We start from the raw sequence: 22,593 nt of genomic DNA on the forward strand, positions 1-22,593 counted from the left end.
AGAGCGGTTATTTTCACGCACGCGGCTGTATATTTAGCTGTGACGTGTGCCAGAGAGGGAAACAGGGACTTTTATGACGCCTTTTTTTAAAAAGGTATGTTACTTGTGAAACCATTTTCCAGCATAAACTTTAAAAAGAACTGCGTCACGTCACATTCATACAGCTATTGTGGCTGGTGTTTTCGGGGGGTAAATCCCGTTCTAACGTCGTGTTCGACGTCTTTCATGCGGGACGCCTGGAAGTTTCTGGAGAAGCAGACAGCTAGCTGACCGGGGGGTGAAGTCGAGGGGAGACGGTGAACTTCCTCCGAGAGAAGCTGCCACGTCTGAGCTCCCAGTCCCAGCCACACTTCCTGAGGAGCACATAGCTCGAAGGACAGCAGCGGAGGACGTGGGGATAAAACTAGATTTAATTAACGGTAAATTTTCAACAAACATGCCTTTTTTTCTCTCTCCTTCTTTCCTTGTCGCCGAGAGCTGTTCGGGTATCATAACAAAGTAGGCTGGACTAGACGGCAGATGTTTCCCGTCACCGGCTCGGCAAAAAATCAATGAGTCGAATCTTTTTTTTTTTTTCTTTTTTTTCCCAGGCATGATAGCAAAACGCGTATTTTACTTTATCCTTTCCACCCTCTCGTTCAGTCCCAGACTAAAAAGCTTTTTCTTTTTTGAAACTTCATAAAAGTTAATTGTCAAATTGTGTTTTCGTCGCGCGGCGGGTGAGATAATAACCATGTTGTCGAGTGGGGAGGGTTTTATAAAATCAAGTTTACTGCTGTGGCACAGTAGGAGCTGTGCTGCTGTTTGCACAAGTAGGAGTTGTACAGCATGGAGGGAACCCTTAGGCAGTGTTGATATTGGTTTATCTCAACTATGAGCAGTGCAATAACAGCGCGAGCGGAAATGCACTGAAAAATCGGTCAAGATATGTTTGAAGAGTTATATTTCTTGTATTATACATGGGAGAAATGCTTTCTTTATTCCTCTCATTGTCATCCACACACAAATAGTTATTTTTCTCTCTGTGCTTTGCTCCAGATCTGCCATGCTGCCCAGGCTTCCTGTCTATATCCTCATTTCTCTGCCAGTGCTTCTGGTGCAGGGCAGCACTGCTGGTTCATCCAAGAAGAGCCCCACTGCCCCAGCCAGCCCTCCTCCACCTCACCCGCCTCCTCCACCTCAGGGTGACCCCAGCTGGGCTCTGGGCCTGCGCCTGTACCAGGCCCTCCGCTCGGACTCGAGCTCAGTGAACACCCTCTTCTCCCCCCTGCTTGTGGCTTCCTCGCTTGGAGCGTTGGGTGGAGGATCAGCGGGCAGCACGGCCAGCCAGCTCCAAGACCTCCTCAAGACCTCACCCCCCACCAAGGCTGGAGCTGGGGAGCTTCTCTCTGGAACACTGAAGAGCTTCACTGACGCCAACGGGACCAGCTTCCACCTGCACACATCCTCAGCTCTGTTCTCCAAGCAAGCCCCAGCAGTCAGCCAGGCGTTTGTGAAGGACAGCCAGGCCAGGTTCAGGCTGCAGCATAAGGCCCTGGGGAAAGGAGACTCCAAGGCTGACCTGAAGCAGCTCCATGGCTGGGCTAAAGCCGGGCTCGGTGGGCTGGAGGGAGCTCCTTTAGCGGCTAAAGTCCAGGCTAAGGCTGGAGCCCTGATACTGGCCAATGCCCTTCGCTTCAAAGGTGAATAGAATTACAAAAGCAGTTTGCATGTGGGCTTGTCTGCACTCGGATCTTAATGTGATTAGTGATGATGGACTGCGAGTGATGATTATTTTCTCAATTAATCAATCGGTTGTGGTCTGTAAAATGTCAGGTGGTGATAGTGAAAGATGACGTTCTCAAAAGTCATGATTTGTCCACAGCCCAAAGACATCCAGTTTACTGTCATAGAGGGGTCAAAAAACAATGTCACAATGTCTTGGAAAAAAGTACTGGGAAATCATAGCTGTAAAATAGTCTGCAAACGCATCATCATATGTAAGTGTGTCCAAAACAGTCTTGGCTTGTGACCCTAAGTGAGGCAATTCTGCAGCCCACTGCATAATTCATTATGGTGAGTATCCAATGGATGAACTCGTTGGCTGTAGACACGTACCGCGGCAGCTCTGCTGGACTGACTAATGCTGAAACAGGCTGCTGTTCTTTGTAATTGTGGACTCGATTGCAATTATGCGACGTCTCCGAATCGAAGTTGTAAGCTGCATTGGATGAGAAGTCTTAGAATATTAATATGACGCGCGCATGTACCGTTTCCAGTGCTCAGGCAGCACTGAGAGCCCGCACGCCAATTTGCCCACTAGGTTATGTGTGCCAGCATGCCCACCCGTGTGCGCGAGTGTGTGTGTGTGTGTTCCTGTGTGCGTGCATGCATGCGGTGGACTCCAGCTGGTGGACACAGCAGATAAAGGATGATTCTGGGGTCTATCACTGAGAGCTTATTCATCTTCCATTGGGGGGTGATGTGTCATCTTAAATAATTGAGTAACAAGTGTCCAGACTCTCTCCCTCGGTGTCATGCCTAACATCTGTGCTTGGAGCGCTCCAAGTCTGCGGCGGCACAGCTTGGCTCAGATCTGCTCTTTGTGACGGACTGCAGTGGTGGAAACAAGTCAGTGTTTCGCTACAAATCCGGTCGGTTAGAAGCCCCATCTGTGACTGAACAGTTGCATCCTGAGGACATATCCACGTAATCCTCATCTGAAGTTCATCGTTCGTCATCATGCCCGTTCTAAAAAGTGCATTCATTTAGCTCATATTTGGCTGTTGGTAGGTGTTTGTCTTTTAAAGAACTCGCTTATTATCCATTTTTCCTGACAACTTTTCAGGAATGTAATCTGCCATCTCTTTTTTCTCAGGCACAGGCAAGATTTGCATGCCTGCTGACGTAGGATCTCAATTTTTTGTTTGCAGTCTCCACAAAAGATGATAAGGTGTTAAATATATCCTTCTGTTTCACTTGTTCTTTTTGCGGCGTTCCTCTCTGTTTTCGTGCTTTTGTCACCGTTTATCGCGTGTCTAATCTACCCCTGCCTCCTCCTCTTCCTCCTCTTCCCACATGTCTCCTCCTGTTCACATCCTTATCGGCTTCTATCTGCCTCCATTCCTTCTGTTTCCTCCTGCAGGTAGTCTTTTTTATTAGGTGCAAAAGAAAGGCAAGGCGGATGAAGGGAAAACAGGTTGCCAATAGACGGGCAGCCTTTTGAAAATAACATTCCCTGACAGACTATACATTGATAAGCAATTTAATTAATTCTCTTTGTTTGATGTTTTGACTTCATTACAAAATTAGTTTTTCTGTGAACCGACCCTCGTTGGTTGGTTCATTAATTTTATGGAGGAAAATACACAAATTAGATTACGCAGCAGATTGCAGCTCACAAATTAGATTACGGAAAATTGGATTCCTTTAGTTTTGATTCATAATTTAAAAGTGGTCAATAGTTTGCCTCTTGCTCTTACTCGCTGCCCACCGTTTGTCCCAACTTTTCTTATTTTTGTCTTTGATTTCAGGGTCCTAAGGTAATTTGGAGTTTTCTGATAACGTAATGGTTTCGGAGACGGTGCCGGGATTTATTTTTTTGGCGCCGAGCAGGCATCTGCTTCCTTGCCCAATTTTATTTGTTTCACTTTAGTCCTCTTCACTTAATTATTGAAGGGGAGAATTAAAAAAAGATCTTCGAGGTCTCTCCTTCCCCGGGCTGTCGCAGCATTCAAAGAAAGGGAAGGTCAGGGGCAATTAGTTGTGGAACATGTTTATAGCAGAGCGATGTTAAAAGCAAGGAGAACTGCAAGAGGGCTGCTTAAAAAGAGCAGCGTAGGGAGGGATTTCTGGGTGGGAAGGGGACAAAGAGACGCAGGGTAAAATAAACGGGAGAAAAGTAAAAAGGAAAAAACCGAGAAAAGTAAAGAGAGGGTGGCCTGTTGAGAGTGGGAGAGAGATTGACAGACATAGTGGAGGGATGTAAAAGGCCTACCTTGGGAGTTCCAGACCACACCAGTTAATTAATTCAGGCTTTGTTCCTGTTTTTAGACAAACAAACTCTGGAGACGGAAGGAGAAAAATAGGATTGTGGAAAATAAAACGGCAGAGAGAAACTTCGACAGAAGATAACGCAACAACACGGGGAACTTGAAGAGGGAAGGGAAGGCAAGAGAGAACAACAAGTCCCCACATATTTAACCTCTAATAATAGCTTGTGAAATACCACAACTACTTGTAATCAAAAGTTGATGAGGGAGCCGAGGGAGCTGGTCGGTCTCATTGATTCGATGGTTTTTTGGCCTGAAGTTTACAGTATGAATTGGTGAGTCCGCGCGCGATTGGATTTCTTTCGTGCGACCGTCTCGCTGTTTATTGTTGATGGATATTAATGGATTCAGGTTTCAAGCGATCTCTCCGCTGCGATGCTGTCCTATAAAAGAAGATAATGCAGAGCTAAACCCAAAGCAGGCTCGCTCGTCTAGACATAAGCCCACACAGCCACACACAGAGATCAACAGAGTCCTCTGTGCAGGCTGGTGAGGTCATTAAAAACACTGCTAGATACAACTTTTTGCATTTACACACGCACACATTTGGAGGAATGATTCATCGTTTGGACATCATTTCATCAACATGGCTGCCACTTCAGGTAACCTTCGGCCAGTTGTTTTTGAATTCCTGCGCGATCATGTTTCCTCTCTGATGTTACAGGAAACGGAGCGAATGTCTGTGACTTGCAGCAGCATGCTTCGGAGGGAGAATCGCATATTTTTTCGCCATGCTAAACCTGGCTCCGAGGAGGAATGCACAGCATCAGTCACTGGTTGGTCCAGACTGAAATATCTTTACAGCTATTGGATGGATTGCGATGGAGTTTTGGGATTTCAAAGACTTTTCCCTTCACGCCACCATGAGGTCGATTGTGGTTTTGTCTTGACAACCATTTAATGGGTTGTCATGGCACACGTTCATGACCCCCTCTGGAGCATTCTTAGGAACTTCTCTTAAGTTTTTATCCAGTGCTCTTATCATCGTATCCATCTGTTCATATCCATCAATGTCAAAATCCTTCTTTGTTCATGTATTTCATATAATTCTATATATTTTTAAATTATTGAACCAGCAAAACTAATTACGTACTTTGTGTCTAGTGCTAATTATCAAATATTTGCAGACATGCTATCAAGGTAAACTAAGACAGGGAACATAGTTAACATTATACATACAACATCAACATGTTAGCATTGTCATTCGACTCTTGTTTGCATGCCGTTGTTAGCATTTAGCTCACCACTTCGCATATTGGCTATTAACTCTTGGATAGTCATGCTTCTATCTTTTTTTTTTCACGTTTAGTTGGGATTGTTGTGACATGATTAATGGTGTCACCTTGACTTCTTGGAACTTGCAAGAGGTATTTTTTACTTTGTTCCTGACATTTTGATGAGTTATTGATTATCGATCTTACAGAGAATGGAAAGTTCTGCACACTCTGTCCAATGCAAGAATTTCACGATCGGGCCAACTGGCCAAGCAGGCAGTCTATTAATTTTCATCAGGGCAAATGAGCCATTTGGCCTTCTTGCAGTTCAGCATTGTGTCACGAGAGTAGTAGTCTTTTCAGCCGATTAATCAATACTGAAAATCATGGTTAGTTGTGGCGCTCCAGTTGTCCTTGACAAAGAGTGACGGAAGTACAAGTCGTAATCTGTCGACCTCACTCCGCTCTGTGTCCTCTTCATGAGTGAAATGGCCTGCGGCTTTGTGAAAGTGTTGTGAGGTTATTACGACAGTAATTCCACTTCTCTCAGCCCCTCCTAAATTGACAGCTGTCATGGGGTTAGCGGGGCCAAGTGGGATGCGGTGGGCAGTGAATGGGAGAGCGTGGCCTTAAGGACCTCATAACTGCCTCAGTATAGCACTCTCAACACAGCGGCTTTGAGAAGGGTAGACATTTTTTTAATGGGCAGTAGATATTGAAGATTCATGAGCAGTGTCAGCCGGTGTCGCCGTGTATCAGGTCTGTATGTATTTATGAACATGGCATTGTTTAACCCAGTGTTCACCTTTTCACCTCTTTTCAATCATTCAGTATTTTTATTACAGACTCGACATGTCAGGCACTGAGTATTCAAAATGGCTCTGTCCCCTGTGTTTGTTTGGCTGCTTGTTTAGGGCTGTGGCAGAGAGAGTTCAGCGAGGAGAGCACCGATCATCGTACCTTCTTGGGGAAGAAATACACCAAAGTGATGATGATGCACAGAGCAGGTAAGAGAAAAAAAAAAAACACAGTCTGTTGCTCTGTGCTCCTGCCAGCAAATAAATGCAGCGAGAAGCAATTTGAATGCTGAAATGGCTCGAACATCTGTAAGGTCCAATCTGCCTCCCTCCTATTTATCACTGTGTACCTTCTGATTTATTTAACGCGCTTTTCATCTTTTATGTATCGTCTTAAAACAACAAGGTGGAATGCTTTTCTGCTTAAAGATGTGGTAGGGATACGTTGTATTCTATTTAAATGTTATCTTATAATGTCATTTCCGATTCATGAGAAAAGATTATTCGGTGATCTATTGCCATACAGTCTAAGGTTGCAGTCACATTATGTTTGAATGGATTTATTCCAACTCTGTAGTGCTTTCTGCTATAGTTCAGTTCACTTAAAGGGGTGAGAGTTCAGGTGGAAACAAATAACTGCTGTGACACGTGTGAAAATGCAAGTCGGAACGGCTGTAGAACTGCTGCGGAGACCTCTGACCTACTGCTGAGAAGCAAAACATGGTACATTACAGCATAAAGCTTTCTTTTCTTCTTGACTCTCCGATCGTTCCTCAACTCCTTGCATGCCTACTTCGGTCCTTTCTTCCAGGCTTGTACCGTCACCATGAGGACATAGAAAACATGGTGCAGGTTCTGGAGGTGCCGCTATGGGGAGGCAAGGCCAGCGTGGTGCTCCTGCTTCCCTTCCACGTCGAGAGTCTGACGAGGCTGGAGAAGCTTCTGACCCCGGAGCTGCTATCAAGTTGGCTGGCGAAGGCCAATGTCACCAGCGTGGCCATTTCGCTTCCCAAGGCGAACATCAGTAGCACACTCAGTCTGCAGGTCAGTCCATCAAAACCTAGTTTTATTACTACATGCACTGGACTGTAATGATAACTTGAAAGGCAGGAGGTGATAGTAGCATGACTGGGTATGAAAGGGGCATCCTCGAAAGGCTCAATCGTTCACAGGCAAAGATGGGGTGAGATTCACCACTTTTTAAAAATGATTTAAAGAATGTTACTCCATTGCTGGAGAACGCCGAAAAACTGTAATCGTTTTTGCACAGAATCCCAACTTGTTTGGAAACAGGGTTGCAGTGGAATAGGCCTTAAGACAATAAGATGAAATAAACCTGACCTCAGCCTACATCAATTATTAACCTCACATCTTATACTTTGCACCGTGATACACTCAAGTTCTAAATAAATCACACGGTAATGTTTTCCATTTGCCGTGAACGGTTAAGTTCCCAATAGTTCAGGCTAATGCATCGTGCCTCTTTGTTCTTTGGCAGGCAGTGTGGCATCTCTGAGGCTGGCTGCTCGGAAATGTTTGGATAAAAGACTTGGCTGATGTCTTACTCCTCACCTGATTTGCTCAGAAACACTAAGAATGCGATCAGAGGGGCTTCAGTAGTTTCCTCTCTGTCACTGACTTTACAATGTAGGCCATCTGTGACACTGTTCCATTTTAGATCATGTGGTTTATGTGAGGTACATCCTCTAGGTTTGTGGTTGCATCCTTTTTTCCCTCTCTCTCGTGGCACGCTTACGGCTGCAGCTCCTCAATATTTCCCATGGGCTTTAGTTGGCTGTGGCAAATCCTTGGAGTGAGTGTGAGCAGCCAGGTGCTCCATCCCCACCAGACGCAGCCTATCTCGGATTGGCCTAATTTCCAGAGTCACCTCATGTGCCCTGGCTCTGGGTTGGTGGTGTTTTTTTTATTCCGGGGGATCCACAGGTGTCTCTGTAAGAATAAGTGGTTGATTCTTCTTCATTTGTATTTTTGTACCTGACACAGGGGCCTGAGGTGATGTGCTTATACAGTCCATTAAATGCGCAATGGAGTGGAAATGGTTGCTCAGCTTTTTAATACCATAGTGGAATTTGACAGAGTGGATCCCGCATGCTGCCTCCATTGTAGTTTCTTCTTTTAGTTTCAATCTCTTGTTCATTTCCTGTGTCCACACAGTGCATCATTTTTCACTCCACCTCATCTGGTCTCCCATATCTCATATAAGAAATCCGGTCATCATTCTCATTGTTTCTTCGCCATCATCATCATGTCCTTTGTTTTTTCATGTGTTTCTTCTTCTTTTGTTCACTGCCTCTGTGTTGGCCACCTCGTCTTCCTGACTTCCCCTCTGCTTATCTTGGTTCACTTTTTCTTCCCCTTTTAAAGAACGTCTTTCTCTTTTCATAATGTCACTCCTCTTCCTCCTCACTTGGCTCCGTTGCCTCCTCTCTCTCTAGCCCCATTCACACTGCCCTTTGAGTGCGGGAATCGTGCGCCGATTCTCTGCATCGTCCTCTGTGTGAAAGTTTCAGATGCGGAGAGTTGGGACAGGTTGGCTGCAGGTCTAATCAGAATCAGAATCAGAATCAGAAAAAACTTTATTGTCCCCTGCAAAAAGCAGTGGAAATTCGTCTTTGACGTGTTCACAGATGTGCAGTCAACATAAAAACAGCAACATAATAAAAATAAAATAAATACAGTGCATACGTGCAATACAGAATGAGGATTTTAAAAGGATTTTATAGTGCATTGTTGATGATGTTGATGGCGGATGGGACGAATGATTTTTTCACTAAGTTTGTCCTGGCTAGTGGGACCCTGTAGCGACGGCCTGAAGGAAGGAGTTGGAATGAGTTGTGGAGTGGATGTGAAGGGTCGTGTATGATGGAGGTGGCTTTGCGTCTGACTGCCTGTGTGTGGAGGTCTGAGATGGAGGACTGTGTGGTGCCTGTTATTTTACTTGCGTGTTTGATGATGCGTGACAGTTTGGATTTGTCTCTGACGGAAAGAAAGGTGTACCAGGATGAGATGTTGTAAGTGAGGACTGACTCGATGAGTGATCTGTAAACGACTGTTAAAATGTCTTTGCTCACATTAAAACTCCTCAATTTCCTCAGCAAGAAGAGACGTTGTTGTGCCTTTTTGTAGGTGTGTTCAGTGTGGACAGAGAAGGACAGTGTTCTGTCCACCTCAATGCCCAGATACCTGAACGCCTCCACCTGCTCCACCTCCTGCCCTTTGATCTTCAGTGGCTGCAGTAGTGGTTGGGCGGAGTCACCTGGTGTCACTCTCCTGCAGCAACACAGCTCCTTCGTCTTAGAGATGTTAAGCTCTAAGAAGCTCTCCTCAATGAGAGTGATGAGTGAGTCCACCTGTTGGTGATATGCTGTTAGGCTATTAGAGTCTGTCAGGTGAGCCACCAAGGCCATGTCATCAGCATATTTAAAAAGTGTCATATTGTCCATGTTGCAGGTTATCTTGTTTGTGTAGATGGAGAAAAGAATGGGTGATAAGACACAACCTTGTGGGACCCCTGTGTTTATGATAATGTTGGTGGATATTTTTCCATTGACCGTTACATGCTGTGATCTGTCCTGTAGAAAGTCTCTGATCCATTTGACCAGTACCGGGTTGACCTGTAGTTCAGTGAGGCAGTCTGATAAGATGTTCGTGTTGACTGTGTTAAAAGCCGAGGAGAAGTCCATAAATAAAATCCTGGAACATGAGTGAGTGTGGTCCATGTTTTTGGTAACAGCGTCCAAGAGTGTCAGGCAGGCGTCTTCCACCCCTCGCTTTGCTTTATAGGCAAACTGGAGTGGGTCCAGTTTGTCTGCGACTGAGGAGGTCAGCAGGTCACACACCACCCGTTCCATGCACTTGCACAGAACAGATGTCAAAGCCACTGGTCTGTAGTCTTTGGGGGCCATAGCTTTTGTGGTCTTGGGAATTGGAATGATGGTGGATTTTTTCCATGCATGAGGAACAAAACCTGAGTCCAAAAGCAGCTGGAAGAGCTGAGTCATGACATCCCCAAGTTGAGTGGCACATTCCTTGAGAACTCGACCATGTAGTTTGTCTGGGCCTGATGATTTCTGTGGGTTCACTCTGGACAGAAATTGGACCACTTTATTTTTCTCTATTGTAACTGATGTGTATGAGGGGCTGGGAGTGATGGGAGTGTTGGGAGTGCTGGGGGTCTTATCTCCCAATGGGTGTTGTGAATTATCAAACCTGCTGTAGAATGTGTTAAGCTGCTCTGCAAAAGAGGTGGGATCAGTGCATTTGATATGGGCAGGCCTCTGCTCTCTGCCCATCATGGTATTGAGCCCTTGCCAGGCCTCCCTGACATTCCCTGTTGTGAATTTCCTCTCCACTTTGTTTTTATAGTGGATTTTTGCCAGCCTTGATTTCTGTCTGAACTCTTTCTCTAGCTCAAAAACTTTCTGTCTGTCACCACTCAAAAATGCCAGTTTCTTTTTATTTAGGCCTCCAGAGGTAGCATCGGAGCCACAGCAGAGGCGAGCCGGCGTCTGTGTTAATGGATACGGGCGCCGCGTCGATCTGATGGTGTTCACAGTCTGACAGCTAAACAGATCCTTCACTAATCAAATAAAAAAGAAATGGCATGCAAAGCAACATTACAGGACCAAACAACAGTAATGTTGTAACTTACACTGTGTTCCAAATTATAATGCAAATTATATTTTTCTCAGATTTTCCTAAATAGTCGATGCAAACGACAGTCAGCATAATTTTCAAGTCATCAACTGTTATTTAATGAATTCAAATGTTATTCAACAAACCTCCCAATGATAACAGTATTTTTTCAAAAATAAAAAACTTAAAACGCACTGTTCCAAATTATTACGCACAACGCAGTTTTATAACATTTAAAGGTTGTTAATAACTGAAAAAGCTCATTTTTTGAATTTGCAGCATTAGGAGGTCATAGTTGGTGAAATCAAAAGCTATTTCAATCAAAAATGTCTTAACAGGTCAAGTTACATTTTAACATAGGACCCCTTATTTGATAGCAGCTTCACAATCCATTGACCTTGTGAGTTTTTGGACAGTTTCTGCTTGAATTTCTTTGCAGGATGTCAGAATAGCCTCCCAGAGCTGCTGTTTGGATGTGAACTGCCTCCCACCCTCATAGATCTTTTGCTTGAGGATGCTCCGAAGGTTCTCAATAGGGTTGAGGTCAGGGGAGGATGGGGGCCACACCATGAGGTTCTCTCCTTTTATGCCCATAGCAGCTAATGATGCAGAGGTATTCCTTGCAGCATGAGATGGTGCATTGTCATGCATGAAGATGATTTTGTTACGGAAAGCACGGTTCTTCCTTTTGTACCATGGAAGAAAGTGGTCAGTCAGAAACTCCACATACTTTACAGAGGTCATTTTCACACCTTCAGGGACCTTAAAGGGGCCAACCAGCTCTCTCCCCATGATTCCCGCCCAAAATATGACTCCACCACCTCCTTGCTGACGTCGCAGCCTTGTTGGGACATGGTGGCCGTCCACCACCCATCCACTACTCCATCCATCTGGACCATCCAGGGTTGCACGGCACTCATCAGTGAACAAGACTGTTTGAAAATTAGTCTTCATGCATTTCTGGGCCCACTGCAGCCGTTTCTGCTTGTGACCATTGTTTAGGGGTGGCCGAATAGAAGGTTTACGCATAACTGCAAGCCTCTGGAGGATCCTACACCTTGATGTTCGTGGGACTCCAGAGGCACCAGCAGCTTCAAATATCTGTTTGCTACTTTGTAATGGCATTTTAGCAGCTGCTCTCTTAATCTGATGTTTTTGTCTGGCAGAAACCTTCCTCGTTGTGCCTTTATCTGCATGAACCCGTGTGTGCTCTGAATCAGCCACAAATCTCTTAACAGTACGATGATCACGCTTAAGTTTTCGTGAAATATCTAAGGTTTTCATACCTTGTCCAAGGCATTGAACTATTTCACGCTTTTCTGCAGCAGAGAGATCTTTTTTCTTTCCCATATTGCTTGGAAATGGTCATCTGCTTAATAATGTGGAACGCCCTTCATAAGTAGTTTTTCCTTAATTGGGCTCACCTGGCAAACTAATTGGTCACAGGTGTCTGAGATTGATTTCAGTGATCTAAAGAGCCCTGTGACACAATACCATCCATGAGTTTAATTGAAAAACAAAATATGTAATCTTTATAACACTTAATTAAAATTTGCGTAATAATTTGGAACACGGTGTATAGTGTCTTTGGCAACTTATATGAAGAAAAATAATACCGCAGTTATATGTGGAAAAGCCTCTGTCATGCTGTCTGTCCTCTTAAAAAAAAAAACAAATACCAAGAACACGACGGTCAGCCCTCCTGACCAAGACTTCAGGGTACTCTTCCCAAGAAACAGCATCCTGTTTACTGATTTCAATCATGTAATTAAGAGTGAAAAACTTAACTTCATCACTTTCCATGATGCAGATTACAACTGCATCCATCTGATTATAAACAGTCAGTGGGTGCATGTTGAGATTAACAGGTGGACACCGGGGAAAACGCATCATACAGAAACACACAGATCTCAACGTCGTGATCTGTCTGGTCATGCCTCTTTTGGATTCGCAGCCACGTGCTGTGCGAATTGACACACTGGTGCGGCTGTACGCCAGAGCAGCTCAGTTCTGTGTGAACAAACAAGTGCGGAGAATTGAGTTGAGTTCAGAGTCTCCATGTGAGAAGGGCTTCTGTCTTTGTACCTTGCTGCTCTGCCTCCCATGTTGTGCATCTCTTCCGCCATGCGTTCTTCACCTGCAGCCCTTGTTTCTTGCCTACTTGTCCGTCCTTCTCTTCCGCTTTAGTGTTCTTAGTAACTGAAGCGGTGGCCTGTCTTGCCCCTTCAAGTTAAATCCAGACTCTGTCTCTGGTGAGTTTGCCTGTCACTCCTCTCTTTCTTGAGGTGATGGGCATCCAGCTGTACACACAGTGTTGGGGCTGTAACAGCCTTCAGCAGAGAGTCAAACCCCGGCTGTGAGGAGGCCAAGAGGGACCCGAGGATGACCATGGCCTGTAGCTCCTCTGTGGGTTTCAGACACCTCCCACAGACCTCCTTTTGCAGGAGCACAAAGGTCATGCCATAGTCCAGCTGGTATTCTGCCTGCGTCTCTGCTCCTGTTAACCCCAGTGCCAGCAGGTAGTCGGTCTGAGTCAGAAGAGAGAAAGCCGGGAGGAGCACTAGGCAGACAGTCAACAGCTTAGTGGCTTCTGATGCTAATGTGAGTGCAGGGGGTTGTTAAGGTTCATAAAGGCCAAACCAGAGGTTTGACCATGCTGCTGTCTGGAAGGTTGGATAGTTGTCTAGCTGCTGTAAGAGCACGTATTTGACCGGGCCGCAGGGTCCATAGCAGGGTCATCGGCACAGACAACTTGCTCGAATCACACAGGCCTCCACACCTTTGAGACCGTCCTGCTGATGCGGGTCATAACGAAAAAAGAAAGTTTCCTCTGAAGCTTATTGTACCAGTGTTATTTGAATTCATAGTTCTGCAGGTTTACTTTTTCAGTTCCACTTGCCAAATAATATACTCAGTAAGGATGCCACCATGAGGTTTGTTTATATGAGAGCTTAAATAACAGTTGTGGCCTACTAAAGTTGGCCCGAGCCATCCAAATGTTGATGGTCCTTTTTTAAAAACCTTTACCTTTACTAGTTTAATAGGTAAGAGTTATAGGACTACAGAAACACTCAGTCCTCTTGAGATTGGACAGCGGTGATACAGACTAGAGGTTCTTCCCTTACAAGTGATCTTTGGCTGAGTACGGACACCAGCTTGCTGTGAGGACACAACCCTGACGAAAGCCAGGTTTAATTTGGGTCTTTCATCAAGTTACTTGCAGAGTAAATGTGACTGCTGACATGACCCTCCAAGGGAAACATTGGCCAACATTTAAACTGGCAAAAGTGCAGAGCAGAGAAGATTTTCTGTGACTGATTTGTTAACTTGCTAACACTCCACAGCCTGGCTGAGGTGAGCAGAGCACGGTAAAAAAAAAAAAAGGATTACACTTGCGATCAACTTAAATATTGCTGGACTGGCAAAGATGCAACTGGGAAATCTCTTGTACTTACTGTTACTTGCCAGTAAAAGACAGATTTTAAGATGCACTCAGATTGAATGCGTTGCATTATTTGTAGTAATTGCTGACTGTATGGACAGCATACTGACAGTTTAGCTAGCTACCCATAACTAGCTAGCAAAGGACCTCTATGCGGATGGAGTCTGTGTGCATGTGTTAATGAGACAGCTCAGACTCGGAGCTCACCTGAAACTCCGACTTTTCCTGTACTTTTTCTCTAGTTGCTCTCCTGATTTATGTAGTATTACAAAGTATTTTGTTGAGTTAAAACGTTTTCATTGCATAGATTTGTCTCCACCTTAGTCCCATAAATCGCGTCTTTCGTTTGCATCATCTTGTATCTTTGACTATGTCAATCTGCTCCAAAATTCGCATCACATTCAGTCAGAACGCACTCTTTGTTTCATAGAGAGTTGTGGACAAGTGACACATGCATGGTAGAACGAGAGGGAGAGAGGTTAGTTGAAGCTGACAGATACAGAGGGCATGCCAGTAAAAGCCATTTCCCCAGGGCCCGCTACACTGACTGGAACCTAATACCATGTCCTCTTTACCATGTACGTTATAACCTCATCATGAACTGATGAAATCCACTTTGCCCTCTTTCTAGTTTAACAAACATCTCTGAAGAGTTGCGCTGCCATGTTTTTCTGCTAGCCATGCCCTGAAGAACAAGCTTTTGACATTAACATTGTCAGGACACTCTGGGGAGGAGGCTGTAATCTAGAGCTAAAGCTTGAAACAACTCCTTTTGACACGGCAATAACTTTGCCAGGGAAAAGAGCACAAAACATACTGTTGCACGAATCCCTATTTGTCTCTGCAGGAGAGTTTGCCAGCCAGAAGAGAAAAGAAATGTACTTTTTTTTTTTCTTTTTTACCTGTAAATAACTGGAAGTAGCTGTGCTTTGCTCTCATTATGTAGCCTACTTGTGGACAAGCACTTGAATGTTTCGACCTCTTCTTCTCCGAGTCGTCACGAGATGTCTCCCTCCGTTTGCCCTCTCAAGAAAGAGAAGTGCATTTGTTGATTCATTATGAAAGGGCAAAAGCTCCGAACAAACCCTCAGCCTGCTCTGATCTCATTTTGTCTGTCTGTCCAGCCCCTGTGGCCACTGACAGCCTGCCATGTCTTCTCTGACGATCATTTTTCCAATTGGGTCGGGCAAATAATTGCTCATCACCGTGTGTTAATACTGTTTACCACTCTGTCTGTCAGTCCTTGGGATGTCCATGGACTCCCGAGATTCGGGGGCGGCATCTGGACAAACAGAAGATCATAGTCGTGTGCGTGCGTGTGAGCCCTGACACTCGTGTCCTCTGTGTGAGGCAAATGAGAGCAAACAGAATTCTTGCATGGATTTGCCACATCCAAACATGCCTATTACCTCCTTCACCTCTGTGCTCTCCGTCATATCATCCCCAAGAATCTTAATTCCTTTTTGTAGGTCTCACTTGTGACTGTAATACTCCATCAGTCAGCATCACATCGGCTCCGCTGACCTAAATAGAAGTGACATTCGGCAGGCAAGTGAGCAGTAGAGGTGGAGGATGACAAGGGAGGGGGGGGGGGGGTCAATGTTCGCTCGGGGACAAGGCGGAGAGTGTCACAGAGAGCTATAAATAGTTGCAGACTTCTGCCTATTTCTTTCTTTACGTCTGCCTATTTGTGGTGTTCTCCTCTGGTGAAGGGCAGACTGTGTCGGAGTCTGTAGCCAGAGACGGAGAACCCTCTTAACAAGCCTGGCCCAGAGGTCACCGAATAAACCACCCTCATCGCTCTCTCCCTCTGTCTCTGATCCAGTGCTGACCAGGCCACACACACATACGTACACACTAATGGTCCAGTTCGAGCTCCACTCCGGCTGTATCTCCAGTCGGTGACTAAGACATATGAGTGTGCACCGGAGAGCTCACTCAATCACGGCTAATGAGGTCAAAAGGCCATCAAATATTTACAAGAGCTCACTCCACAGTATACAGTGTCGAGAGACAGCTGTTGTAATGCAGCCACCACAGGGCTGCATCATATGAATTAATCAGATGTGTTTCATGGCCATTAGTCGAATATCTCACTAAAAGCTAAGGCTTTTTTTTTCCTTTCTCATTTGTGGTAAAAATTGCCCTGTGGAATAAAAGGCAGTTCATGTGTATATGCGAGCGTATGAATGAGACACAGCTCGTCTATTGACCATGCAGAAGAGGTAAAAGCCCATGTAAATAAGATACCAATAGCGGTTTTGCTGATGAGTCTCAATAAAGAGATGGAGAGGCTTTGAAGCCTCAAGAGAGCTAATAGAGAAAAGGTTTTTTTTTTTTCTTCTAAAAAGCCTGCATTAAATGTGTCCATGAAATGGAGCTGTGATGATGCCAGCGCCACATACTGCATACTCGACCACCCACGCAGGATGTTAAGGGCAGTATTGAATTAAGCAGAACATGTCTGTAGTTGTTAAAGGTGGCAACGGCTTAAAAGAATCATTTGGCAGGTTGGATTTGTGAGCCAGAGGGAACAGGAGGCGTAAACCGTGCAGGAGCAGTGGAGCACTAAGTATATTTTTACCCCGAGTTTCTTTATGAGCGTTGGCCTGATCATAGTCACGATGTAGGCATCACAGTCTGGGTTAGTGTGCAGTGTTTCAAATTTAAATAATTTGCCTTCAGAGCCGATCAATACCCAATGTTCTCATTAAGATTTTGGCAGGATAAGACTGCAATGCATTTTATAGACCAAATGATTAATCCAGAATATAATCAATAGTGGTAATACTTGTTAGCTGCTGCCCCGAGGCATAATATTGCTGCGTACAATGACAATTATTTTATCATCCGGTTCTACAGGTTTTCGGTCCAGATCCACAGCTAGGCTTTCATTCACTCTCACTCTTGCTCACACCAACAATCACAAAGTTCACTCTCTCCAGCTCTCTCTGAAATAGTTCTCATTGCCATTGACCTTTATCAACTATCTCATACAAATTAAATGTTTTTCCTCTGTTCCTTTGCCTTAATTAGCAAGGTAAGTTGTTTTTTATTGATGTCCGTAGGGCTGGGCGATAAGCAATAACGATATCTATCGCGAAAGACACGTGGTCAATATCAATAGAAAATACGTTCGATAATTTCACTGAACTCTATTAGGAAAAAAAAACAAAACAGGAAATAAACCCTGATCCAGAACCACAACGCATTCTGGGGGATGTAGGCAGAGGAAGGGCCTTAGACTCTCGACCTCTCCTGGCACAGCTAAGCAAGGTTGGTGGCATGAACAAAGCAACAACCTGTTGAGTGACATGCACAGTAGCACTTTTATGTTTTGCCATCGTGCCTCATAACTGCTTTAATAAAAAGAATGCCGTGGAGTGAAAGGAGAAAATGAGTGCGACAGCACGAGAGGAAATTGGGGATAAAAGAGGAAAGGTCACGTCACCAATTTGGCAGTATTTCGTATATTTCAAGTCTGACAAGAGTCAGACCTATGTTGTCTGCAAACTATGCAAGGTCGTCGTCCCTACCAAGTCTGGCAATACGACAGATTTATTTTACCACCTCAGCCGCTCTCATCCGTTGAGTACAGCAGGGTCGAACAGCCACAGCCATCGACATCTGCCGGTACAGGTGGAACACCACACTAGCGCCAACAGACCACCATGGAAAGGTACTCAGCAGCAGTGCCATATGACAAAACATCAAAACGTTATAAAGAAATAACAGATGCAGTGGCGTATCATTTAGCGAAGGACTTGCTACCGCTCAGAACAGTTGAGAAGCCTGGATACAAGAATTTTATTCACGTGCTTGACCCCCCTTACATTCTTATTTCAAATAGGTAAAAAAAAAAAAAAAATCAATAATTATTGATATCGACTGATCTAAAACACTTATATCGTGATACGTTTTTCAGCCATATCGCCCAGCCCTGGATGTCAGTTTGTTTTTTTGTACAAGAACACAAATATGTGAGTTCTTGCGGAAAGAAGTGGAAAGAATATAGTTAATTGTACCTTGGGGGAAATTTGTCTTGACTCCTCTGCTTTCCTAAAATCCATAAATGCAATATGCAAATCACATGCAATTAAACAATAAACAGTTACAAAAAATATACTGGATATATTTACACAAGCACATTCAGTACTACACACAACCATTTTCATGGGATATTAGGTTACGGGGTGGTATGACTTAATGCAGTCTAGTTGTAACAGTTACAGCAAGTTGTTCAGCATATCCCCATATTTGACCGTCGAGACAAGAAATACTGGCGTTGGATGGAGATGGTTGTTTTGTGTGGTCTTCCTTTGGTTTTAATGGTCTTAAATTCTTTCCCCTGTTTATAAGTCCAACAGTTTGTGAGCAGCAGCTGATATAAATAGAGAAATGTTCGTCAGCAGTTCCCATTTTATCTCTGCTTCTCTTCATCTTTCTCTCACCCCCATCGTCGTTATTAAGGCTGTTCAGTCTCGTAACATCAGCCGCAGTGACCCCTCGAATATGGAGCTGTGACATGCCCCAGCTGCCACAACGTATCCACTTAAAACCCCCACAGGTACACCCAACAAGCTACTTAGTGGGCTCACCCATCAGGCTGAAATAATGTGATGCGGAGTGCTGCACGCCTGAGGGTTGATGCCATGCTACCTCAGGCCTGGTTAGACTGCACTGCTGTAGGCCAAGTAAGCCCTACACAGACACACACACGGAAGAAACCACCAGCTGACAGTGCCTGTGGCTCTCACTCGCAGACAAATAGCTCGTTGATGCTGTGTGCGAGGCATCAGCAGTCCGCCCAGTGCTGTTGCATCTAAGATTCATGCGGCGCTTCGGAGAGAAAGGGCAGCCAAAGAGCACCTCCCAGAGGTCTTTCTCCACACATAATGCAGTGCCACACCTCCGTGGTGCACAAGGGTTCCATAGGCTCCTCTGACACCCTGGCCCTCTTCCCAGTGTGCTGCCACAGGGTCCCTAAATTTTTAAAGACTCAAAAAAAAAAAAAAAAAAACCAAAAAAAAACCTAACCAAGTGTTTTTGCCTTGACGAGCAGAGTAAGAGAGTTGGGTAAAAGGGCTAGGGTCAGTCGGGGCTGGTTTGTACTATTTATATGCTTCGTAGTTGTACCTGCACTTGTGTAGGTCAAGTGATCTGCTTCCAAAAGGAACACTGGTGAAGAGAACGAGGATGGATGGGCTGGAGTGGCGCAGAGAGACACACACCAGCTGCTGTTCCCCGCACACGCATTTGTTCCCAGCAATCCGAGGAATCCACCGGCTTAAGCCTGTTTCTGTTTCCCTGTTAGATAAGGAGCGGGAAACCTTGAAATCACTTGCCGGTGGAGATCGAGAAGTTGAGGGGGCGATATATATACCAGGGCGAGCTGCCCTGTCAGAGGGAGAAGGATGAGGCGGGGAGGAAAAAGACTGAGTTAGGAGCAGAGAGAGAGGGAGAGAGAGACGGAGTGGGATAAAACAGAGGCAAGCGGGGCAGATGAGGGATGGGGATGCCAGGCAAGTTGCAGAGCAGTGGAGGAAGACAGTGATGTAGTGGTAGCGCGTGGAGGAAGAGAGGAGGAATAATGGATGAGGACAATAGAAGTGCATTAGAGCAGGTGCTGGCGTGTGTGTGTGTCTGTGTGAAGGGGGAGCTTTGCATGGAAACACTGGAAAAGGGAGTGACAGATGCCAACACCTGTACGTACATCTACTTATTTCATGTTTAGGCAGAATCCGATATAATCCAGTCAAACCTTCCTCTTGCATGCACATCTCGACTTTTGAGCAGAAACACATTCTGCAGGGATTATTGCCGTTGCCCATTAGCATGTGGTTTTAAGAGCCGAGCAGAGCTGTAACAATGTGGTTTTGAAAAGAAAGCCAACAAGGCAGCACCCACAGACATTTCCAGACAACTCGTCCAAATGATGTAGTGCTCTCGTCTTTCCAATGAAGAGTCTAATCAGCTGAAGTTTAAACAATGCTAGGGCCCGCCCACCCGCCGTCCTCTGCGACTTTTCTTCCAGCCGTGGCCCTACCGCACATCCACACACCAAGTCCACAGTCGCACGCTCGCGCCCGCACATGCACTCACCTGGCCCCTGGAGAAGCCTGTCACTGTGAGTGGCCCGCTGCCATGGGAGGATAAACTACCTGTCATGACGACGACTTTCTGTGGAATTCATATCAGAGGCAAAACAAAGGAGGTGCTGAGGTCGCGGGGCATCACTCTTAAATTATTCATCCTCTGCTTCCTCCTTCCGTCTCCTCTCTGCCTGTCGTCCACTTTGTTCTGCCAGCTCACAACAAGGGCAACTGTCAGCCTCCATCCCATCTCAAATTTTCGGTATAGAAAGTAAATAAACACGGTGGAGAAACTCCCCTTTTTAAAAAGTTACTGATTGACTGCTTGGCGGGGTGTGTTTATGTTTACGTTCATCATGTGGCGAGGTTGGGGAAGGGCAGCGCATGTTTCTCACTTCTGAAGGTCAAAGCATCATGAAATTTTAAAATGTGCCTCCCTCCCACTTGTTTGGTCCTCTGGCGCGCATAATTGATCAGCGTCCTGGCAGCCTTCGCATACAATAGCAGGACGTCTCTATATAAACATGCTTGTGGTTAACTGAATCCAAGGCAGTCCATTAATTCCATCACCCTGTGTTTTCTGAATCCAGGAATCGCTGTCTGCTCTGGGCTTGACCGACGCCTGGGACCAGAAGGTAGCCGACTTCTCCGGGGTGTCAGAAAAGAGCAAGGGGAAGCTCCACCTGGGTGGAGTGCTCCAGTGGGCCTCCCTTGAGCTGGCTGCCCAAGCTGGGGAAGGAGAGGACAAACTAGAGGAGGAGAACATAGAAAAGGCCAAACTCTTCTATGCCGATCACCCCTTCATCATCTTCGCTCGAGACAACACTACCGGAGCGCTGCTGTTGATTGGAGCTCTGGACCATGCCGAGGGAGAGGCCCTCCACGATGAGCTGTAGCACCCTCCAACACCTCTTGCTTTTCTTTTTCTGGCTCCGTCTCTTACACACTCCCTCTCAAAGACTACACACTGGTTTCTAAGTCGGGACATTGTCATTCACCGTGGCACACTGTCGTATCAGACTACAGCTGGCTGTCATACATTGACACGGCGTAGTCTCGCGCTGACTGACACTGACACCGCTATACCCGACACTGACACGCAGTCGCACACACACCGACACCTACATGGCATACATAAATGAAGATTCTGTGCAAGACATTACGAAAGTTGACGGCTACAGACAACACAGTAACTCGTCTCCCACGCATTTGCGCCCACGCAGACACACACATACACGCACAGCCAAGGCCGCAGTGAGCAAGTCAACACAAAACAAAATGACAAACAAGGAGTGCATTGACAAACACCAACACGCTGACAAGCAGAAGTGGGTACACTGACACAACACTGAGAGCAGCATCAACAAAGAACTTTAACGAAGAGCGGCGCGCAGTGACACTTGAATCCAACACCAGGGCAGGTGCTTGTGTGTGTGTGCTTGTGTGTGTGTGTGTGCGTGGTGACCGACCGATCAAGGGTGCCCGTGAGGCCGTTCTCGGAGCTGGCAGGGACCTAGGCGGGGTCCCCTGGGCTAGATCTGAGGAAGACTGATGGATCGGCCAAGTGCTTATTGATGAGCCAGCTTAATGCTAATGGCCGTAATGAGTCACAACGCTTGTCAACAACACGGAGAGGACGGGGGAACCTTTTAATCTCTTAATACCGTCAAGGATCAATGACGCCGTTATGCCGCTGGAAACAAACATGACTGACATCGCTTGACTTAAATGTAACAGCTTAATATTTCTGATGATTACAGCTATTGAAAGAGCTATCGATTTCCATTTGTATATATGTTTTCCCGAGCGCCAGAGTGGATGGTTGGAATATGCGAATGACCTGGAGTAGTTTGTTGAATATTTGAGAAGGTGCTTTTTTTTTTTCTTTTAATAAATATGTACGTTTTTAATTCTGTTTTTCACTTGAGCTTCGTAATAAAAAAAACAAAAACAATCAGTCGTCGAAACATGTGGACTACCACTGCTCCAGCTTTCTTGACAGCACCGTTACAAGGCATTTTTTTCTTTCTCTGCCCTGAACCGCATTGGCTGACATTGAGCCTCAAGGGTGCATGGAAGCCCCATTCTGGCATCTGTTATTGGATTTTGAGCGGCAACACTTGATAGGCTACTAGTGTCTTAAAAGTGCAGGCACTCACTACATGCTTCCCAACAAACAAGAAAAAGGTCAAATGTCTTACTTCCATTTCCACGAATGAATAACGGAAATAAAACACACAGGGGAATGGAAAAAATAGTCGCTCCTCGCCATTTTTCTGTCCATCGATACAGAGTGCGTTTGCGGTCCGCTGGCCTGCCCGTGGGTTTACAGACAAAGAACACTTGGTAGATTCAGTGTTC

At 45.5% G+C, this 22,593-nt stretch overlaps 1 protein-coding gene across 1 annotated transcript; it reads left to right on the top strand.

Annotated features, from left to right (window-relative positions):
• Positions 1-91: 91 nt before the first annotated feature.
• Positions 92-22,189, top strand: serpinh2 (serine (or cysteine) peptidase inhibitor, clade H, member 2). The gene is made up of 5 exons (XM_030429720.1): positions 92-419; positions 1,039-1,682; positions 6,160-6,252; positions 6,854-7,086; positions 20,823-22,189. The coding sequence occupies exons 2-5, from the start codon at positions 1,046-1,048 to the stop codon at positions 21,126-21,128; spliced, it is 1,269 nt and encodes a 422-aa protein (XP_030285580.1). The 5' UTR covers positions 92-419; positions 1,039-1,045; the 3' UTR covers positions 21,129-22,189.
• Positions 22,190-22,593: the final 404 nt, after the last annotated feature.

The sequence above is a fragment of the Sparus aurata genome, chromosome 10, assembly GCF_900880675.1.
Source record: "Sparus aurata chromosome 10, fSpaAur1.1, whole genome shotgun sequence".
Classification (NCBI taxonomy): domain Eukaryota; kingdom Metazoa; phylum Chordata; class Actinopteri; order Spariformes; family Sparidae; genus Sparus; species Sparus aurata.

Bases quoted from the DNA above. Each gene is read 5' to 3' on its own strand.
- serpinh2 (XM_030429720.1), top strand. From the start codon at position 1,046: ATGCTGCCCAGGCTTCCTGTCTATATCCTCATTTCTCTGCCAGTGCTT. The intron at 6,253-6,853 runs GTAAGAGAAAAA...CCTTTCTTCCAG, and splicing joins GATGATGATGCACAGAGCAG to GCTTGTACCGTCACCATGAG. The intron at 7,087-20,822 runs GTCAGTCCATCA...TTCTGAATCCAG, and splicing joins GTAGCACACTCAGTCTGCAG to GAATCGCTGTCTGCTCTGGG.